General features: G+C 59.3%; 1 protein-coding gene across 2 annotated transcripts in view; it reads left to right on the top strand.

Moving 5' to 3' along the window:
• The first annotated feature begins 1,277 nt into the window (after positions 1 to 1,277).
• Positions 1,278 to 7,355, top strand: part of RCSD1 (RCSD domain containing 1) — a 37,016-nt gene continuing 30,938 nt past the window's right edge. The window contains exons 1-2 of one of the 2 annotated variants that reach the window (XM_039881532.1): positions 1,278 to 1,535; positions 1,684 to 1,772. In XM_039881532.1, coding sequence (XP_039737466.1) covers positions 1,293 to 1,535; positions 1,684 to 1,772 — 332 coding nt within the window. In that variant the 5' untranslated portion in view covers positions 1,278 to 1,292. The remainder of the gene's footprint in view (positions 1,536 to 1,683; positions 1,773 to 7,355) is intronic. The other variant, XM_039881533.1, reaches the window with a different exon arrangement.

The following is a 7,355-nucleotide window of genomic DNA, read 5'->3' as shown; positions in this document are numbered from 1 at the left end:
GTGGAAGGTGACAGGACAGTTCCTTTCTTGCTGCCCGCTCTGCCCTCTGCCCTAGCGTCCCCGCCTCCCTGCGGCTGGAATGGGAGGGGACTCGTCATTAATTCCTGGGGGTGGGGCCCCAGAATGCCCGAGCCTAAGTAAAAGAAATACTGGGCCCCTCTTCATTTGAGCTTGCACCTGAGACCGAGCATTATAAAAACAGGCAGTTTACAGAGCGCCAGCTAAACCGCATCGGTGAGGAAAATGAGGGTCAGAGAGGTCAAGGGACTCGTCTAAGGACACACAGCTGGAAAGTAGCGGAGCTGGAACTCCGCTGTCAATCTGTCTGAAATAGGGTCCCGCCCCTGTGCTCCACTGAGGTAATGGAACTTAGGGAACACTTTGGCGTTAGGGCCGTAAGTGTTTTAGAAGGTTCTATGATTGGAAGGAGGTCATGTTTCTAAGCCTGGTACCCAGAGCAGCAACCCAAACATCCACGCCCACATGGCGTTGGGGTGAGCAGCTGAGTCGGGGGGTTCTTGGTAGCTCCTCAGGTGCTCACCACAGCCCCTGCCCACCTGTGACGTGGCTCTTCCTTTCCCGGGAAGCCTGGGGATGGGGCGGGGGTGCGAGAAGGCTGCAGGATGATGCAGAGGCATCCTGGCCAGACAGCCCCTTCCCACACACGTCTCCGAAGCTTACGCCCCCTCCTCCCGACCGCCCCAGGGCCGGTGGCCAACATGCGAACCGGTAGCAGAGAAAGACGCTGCTCCGGATTCCAGCGCCGAATCCCTCCCTCGCAGGCTGCCTGCTCTTCGGCCACTGCCCCGGGGCTGGGACAGCCCCGCGGGAGGGCGGCCATGCTGGGCCTTGAGGCGCAAAGGTCAGGATCTTTCCCTTTACAATATTTCATGGGAACAGAGAAGGGGCCCTGGAGCAAGCAGCTTCCTGGAGCTGAATTTCCCCCGAAAGCGAATGCACCCACCAGGTTGGGGAGAGACTTACTGCTGCGGGGAGCCCGGAAAGCTTTGCGTGGGCGCCTCGATTTCTCCTCCTCCCCCTGACATGCAGAGGAGGGGTGCACAGGGTGGTCGTGAAAATGTGAGCCTGGAAGGTGCAGAGGAAGAGAGGCAACAAAGGGCAGGGGGTCCTGTCCCTTCTACACCCAGCGGGCCGGCTCTGTCCGCACTGACCTTCCGCCTGGCCGGAGGTAACACGCGCGCGGGCCAAGCAGGGTCCTCGCCCTCCAGCCCCGCACGGAGAGCCAGGTGTGACGCGAGCGCAGTTAGAGGGGAGGAAGGGAAGGAGGAAGGATGCACAGGAAAGAAGGGAATCGGACGGAGAAGAGACAGAAAGAACGAAAGAACAGCTCCAACTCTCGGGGCCGGAGAAGGAGAGAGCGCGCGCTGAAGGCGGGAGAGGCGCCGCCGCGGAGGCTGGGAAAGACCAGGGCGCCCCAGACGCTTCTGCAGACGCAGGGGCCGGGCGGCCGCCCCATCCCATGTTTGGGCACATTAATGGAGTCCGTCCTGGGAGGGGACAGTGCCTGTTTAGATTTGTGTCTAAATTTAAACCCCGATGGCCAGCCTCCCTCCCGCTTCCCCCTCCCGCTCCCTGCCCCGCCCCTCCCTCGCGTCCTCGCGGCCGGCCGGGCAGTCCCCAGCAGGAGCCGGGTCGCCCACTTGCCCCTGCTCCCCGCTGCAGGTGGGACGCGGCGGGGCGAGAGCCGAGGACAGCGGGCCCGCGAGCCCCGGCCGGGACGGAGCAGCGGAGTGGCACCGGAGGACATGGAGGTAATGCTGGCCGTCGCGGCCGGCGGGGCGCGGGCGGTCCCCGGGCTGCTGTCCGCTCCGAGCTCGGGGCACGGGGCTCGCCGCTGCCATGACAAGGGTGATGCCCGCTGCCTGCCGCCACCGACGCCGGCGCGCGCCCGGGTCCCACCTGGGGGACCCCTGGGGGCAGGCGGGGCCTTTCCAGGGTCCAGGTACTTTTGGGGGGGGACCTAAGTGCCCGGGACAGAACCGCCCCCGGCAGCCGACTTCGTAGCTGGGCGAACGTGGGCGCCAGCGCCGGGGAGGCGGAGGCGGGAACTGGCGGAGACGCGCGGCCTCTCTGCGCCGCGGGTCCCCTTTGCCATCCGCGCTCGGCCTGGTGGGGAGTCTGGTCGGTCGCTCGCTTCTCAAGTCCCCCCGTCTGTCATCTCTGTCAGAACTTTCTGCAAAGCTCCGGCCTGGGCAAACAGCGCTTCTTCTGATAAAACTTGAGACCGGCTCGCCTGTCTGCCCTGGGCGTGTGGGGGTGCGCTGGCCTCTTCCGCGGGGTGCATGGCGCTGAGGCCCGCCCCTTCTCCGCCTGGGATTTTCCTGGTGCCATCCCGCCGGGTGGGGTCCGGAAACCACCCCTGGCCGAGGCGCGGCCGGGTGCGGCTCCTCATCTCACCTCCCCACCTTGAGGCTTCTGTGCATTTCCCCTTCGAAAGGGAGAGCTGACATTTAGCCCTGAGTCCACCCTGGAGGGACCCGGGGCTTTTAGCAGGGGAAAGGAGAAGCGCAAACGTCGTAGAGCTTCCAGGGTGATTCCCACGCTTTCCCCTAGGAAAGCTGCCCCGAGGCGGGCTCAGAGGCCTCTGCTGCCTCCGCCCCTCCCGGCAGGGGCCCCGGCTGCCTCTCCCGCTGGCCTCACCGCTTGGCCTGCCACTCTCTGGCTTCTCTGCAGGGCTGACGGGGACGCTTGGGCAGGCACCCTGCGTCCAGGCCTCCAGCCCAGCCAGCTGTCTTCAAGGCTCAGGGATCACCTTCAGGGAGGTTTTATAAAGTGTGGGGGACCTTATACAGTCTGGCCACAGCTCTGGCAGACATGTTTGCATGTAAGTCAGGGAAACTTGGGACTGGGAAGGGGACAGGTAACGCACAGCCCGAGCTCAGCAGCTGGTGTTCCCCAAGTCTGCTCAAAGGTCTACAAGGGCAGGCTATCGGGGTTCTCTCTGGGGGGCTAGGGCTTCAGGTCAAGGGACAGAGATGGCCCGAGGACACTGGCTCGTCGGGCTGGGTGAAGGCTCCCACGGAAGTGGCTTTAGAAGCCAGTGCCCTCCTCTGACAGCAGGCTAGAGGCCCCAGGCTAGAGGCCCCAGGCTAGAAGTCTAGTCTGGTTCCGGACCAGTTTCCTCTCCTGTAGAAATGAGTCGGAGGCGTGAGCAAAGCAGGTTGCTCTTGAGGGTCAAATGCAAGTGTGAATTCTGTTCTAGGAAGATGCAGGGGACGCCTCCCGCCGAGGCACATTCTTGACCCTCAGTTGAGGAAGGGACAATGTGTGGCAGAGGCTCCGAAACTGTCACCCGAGCTACTTCCTGTGTGGTGTGGGGGCCATGAGTAGAGAAGGCACCCCAGTCTACAAACAGATGTGTCGTAACCGATGGGGCTTCTCACTGAGGCGCGCGGCTGGGAGAGGCGACATGCCCCTGAGTCTGCCTCAGGGCGCGGATCTGCTGGCCAGCAGTGACCGCTTTTGAAGTTTCTTTCTCCAAACGTCTGAATAAAGAATAACCACTGCTAGCCTTGGCCAAGGAAGTAAATAAACCAAGAGGCCCAGAAAGTGACGATTCTAAGGCAGGAAGTAAACTGTTCACAGCAGAACATGACATGCAGGATTTGGGAATTCCTGAAACATCTCAGAGTAAAGCCCTCTTCTGGGCGGTGACACCCACTTTTGAGACACGAAGGCACCTCGAGATCTGAGGAGAAACTGCGTTATGTTATTTCCCAGGATCAGGACTCCAAACCGACAAGGCTTCCTCAGCTTTCCTCCTAGACATGGAAAGCTGGACGTCTTCGAGAAAGCTTTTCTTTTTTTAAGGCATCGATCATTATTTCAGCCCCCATTAAGTCCACCGGAATAAACAAGATAAAGGAGACTCGTAACAGCTCGCAATCTTATAGAGAAATGAGACTTACTGTACCCTGCCATGGATGTCATTTGCAAATGCGTAAGTGCCAAATGCATGACGGCCGCAGACCGTAAGAACCGTGAGGGGGGCCCCGAAAGAAGCCTCGAAAGAAGCCTTGAAAGAAGCCTCGAAAGAAGCCTCGAAAGCAAGCTGGGTGGTGAGGAGGCGGACGCACAGGATGGGAGCGGGCACAACACGCCCGCTCGGGTCAGGACAGCAGGCCGGTGGCCTGGAGACGAAGGTAGGAAGCAGTAGGAAGAAAATCGTGAAAGCAATAAGATAAAAGCCACAGGGCCTCCGAGTATGGCGGCCTCTGGCCGGGTGCGTGAGCGGGAATCCAAGCCGTCTGCAGAGAGGGAGTCACTTTCTCTCTCTGCAGAGTCTCCCGGTTAACCGTGCCCCAAAGGGGTGCCTTCCTCTAGTTCAGGCAGAGGCCAGCTGTGGCCCTCAAAGCCAGGTGGTGGCGGCCCTGGATTCTGCTCCTTGGACGGTAGGGAACACGGAGAGGTGTTGAGTAAGACGGCGGCTACGATGTGGCCATGACGGGGCGGAAGTGCCAGTCCGCGGAGCGAGCAGGGGACCAGGCTCGGGAGCGTCTCCCGGAGCCCAGGCACGGTCTGGCTTCGAGAGAGCACGTGTGGGACAGGCAGGTCAGAGAAGGCCACGTGCTGCAGGAGAGACGGGAAATGACCTCTGCGTCTGCGTCCCCCTGGGGGGGTGGCCGGGGTGCCCAGGTGGACGGAGGTGCAGCCGTCACGGCTCTGCGAGCCCCTCGTAGGCAGGGACTGCCTCTCTTACTGGTCGTTCAGTCTCCAGAGGTTAGCACGGTGCCTAGAATATGATCGTGTAATTTCTCAGGACGCGATCGCTTGACAAGCGAACGAACAGAAACAGGGAGCGCCTCTCAGTCTGCAGCTCGAATGGCCCCCTCGAGAAGCTTCCCAGATGCCCTCGGCACTGTGCTCAAACCGAGTTAGACCTCCAGGCGGCCCTGTCACTGTCTGCCACCCGGGCCCTCCCTGGAAGGCCCCTTGAGGCCGTATCTTATGTATCTCGGGCTTGATGGGCACTCTGTAAATGCTTTTGAACAGGTAAATAAGTGGTTTAAGATGGAAGAAAGAGCAGACTTTTTTTAAAAAAGCAAGGTTTAAATATGTTGGTTTGGATTGTTCTAAGCAGAGATGGCCAGCAGCCCATGGGAAATACAGACCTCTTATGATGTAAATACGATTCTTCCCCAGAGGAGATAGAGGTGAAGTCGCTGTGCCAGGAGCCCAGGGGAAAGAAGCGTGTGATAAAGAAAAGGCTGGAGACTTAGGACATCGAAATTAAATTAATTCTCTCAGTTGCCTCAATGTAAATCGTAGTAAGTACCCAAGAGCCTGAGAGCTTGCAAAACGTTTAATTTTTAGGGACTAAATCTTTCATTTGTTCAACTAAATAGTAGACAACATGAAAATTAAATGAATCTCCCACAACCATATGTCTACTGTTTAGATGAACAAATGAAGGATTTAGCCCACAAAAATTAAACTTTATTGCCACTGAATAAGTAATGGATTTCTAATTTAGATGGAGACAGCGAGCCCTTTTCTCTGAGGCAACTCCAAATCCTTTGCGGACATGATTTGTCATTCATCCATTTATTCAGTATTTATTGAGCATCGATTACATACTAGATCTCGTGTTTTCAAAGTTACTGAAAATAATTATTGGGTTATCATGGCATCCTCACAGACTATCAGTATTACTGATAATAGAACGAGAGAGAATGTGCACCGATACGTGGAACGTGTTCATTTTATAACCTACTTTTTCATTGACATCTTTTTACTCCAGTAAATATTTTCTACCCCAATCTCACCAAAGGCCTTTCCTGTTTTGGGCCCCGTCCTCCCGCTGAGCACATGTTGGCTGCTAGCTAGAGCTTACGGGTCAAAGTTAAGGGTCGCGTGGCCTCTCGAAGCCGAGTCTGCATGCACCCCAAGTGTCCCCAGACGCTCTGTGGGACCCTCAAAGTAACACTGGCTCCCGCTTAGTAGACACCCCTCATTGGCCAGGCCTCAGTGACGGGGCATGGGGCGTGATCGGCAGAAGGGCCGGCCCTATCCTGGGGGTCGGGCGCCGGCCTGGTCCACATGCAGCGGGGCCCCTCCCAGCATGGTGGCGGAGCTGGGCGGGCGGTCCACGGGAAGTCTGGACCCTGGCGGCCCAGCAGCCCCGTAACCTTATCAGGGCCGCGAGGGAAGGCGTCGGATTCCAGGCAAATGCGAGGGCCACTCTGCCTCTCTCCAGGAGTAGCTTCTGGTGTGCAGAGCCAGTGGGAGGAAGCCACCTCACTGCCTGCCACCTTGGAAGTGTGGGGTTCCGCGCCCTGGGACCTTGGGAAAGCCGGCAGCTGGCAAGTCTCCGCTTGAGCCCTAAGAAGTAAAACCGTCGCTTTCATCGCAAAAGTGGTACCCACCTCCTGTTCGGCCTCCGGGTGTTATGGAGACGTTTTTATCTCTCCGTGCAGAAACTTGGTCCTCACCACGAGCACTGCTGCGCCCGGTCCCCCAGGGGCCGTCCCCTGAGCGGACCTAACCCAGCCGGACCGGAGCGGACACCATGGAGGGCAGTGAGCCCCTCATCCTCTTCCTCTGGGCTTTCTGGATGCTTGTCTCCTGGGAGTCGTGGGAATGACTGCTGAGCCCGAGAGGCTCACCTGTAGTTTCCGGTTCTGAGAGAAGAGGCTCTAGCCGCAGCCGTTGCAAGCCCCAGGGGCTGCCTGGAAGAGGCGAGGTGGGCGTGCAGGGCCCTCACCTCTGTGAGAGACCCTCCTGAGATGCTGGCAGAGCCCACCCTTCATGGACAGTGTGGGGGCCCCAGGCTGGAAGCACTGGGAGGTCCAGACATTGGAGCCAGCCATTCTCTCCAGCCGAGAAGTGAGGTGTCTGCCTCACCAGACGGCCCCAGCCCTTGGCGTTGAACCTGCTTGTGCCACATCACAGGCCCCCGGCTGCAGCACAGCCAACTCCTCCCCAGGCTGGATCCTCCGCAGTGAATCCAACAATTCACAGCAGCATTTACCACCCACAGCAGCATTTACCACCCACACACATGCACGGGGGACACAGGATGACCGTGACACCCTGCCGGGCCTCAGGTCTAGGAGGGGCGTGAGCACCTAGAGGGCGGGTGCAGGACAGGGCTCGAGCACACGTGGACAGAGGACAGGCGTCCTACCCCGCCCGGGGGCGCTTCCTGTTAGAGCGGGTTCCTGAGTCGCGTCTTGAGGGATCGTAGGAGTTGACCGAGGGCAGGGAATTGGGAAGAGCGAGGTGGGGGACGAGGTGCCAGGAACAACGTGTGTGTCAGGGAGCTACACACGGTTCGTTCCTGGAGGACGAAGCAAGATAGGAGCGTTTGAGGTGGGGGGCTGGACGGAGGGGCC

This window comes from Pteropus medius, unplaced genomic scaffold (genome assembly GCF_902729225.1).
Source record: "Pteropus medius unplaced genomic scaffold, Ma_sr-lr_union100, whole genome shotgun sequence".
NCBI lineage: Eukaryota > Metazoa > Chordata > Mammalia > Chiroptera > Pteropodidae > Pteropus > Pteropus medius.
This window is presented reverse-complemented; position numbering and strand designations above follow the sequence as displayed.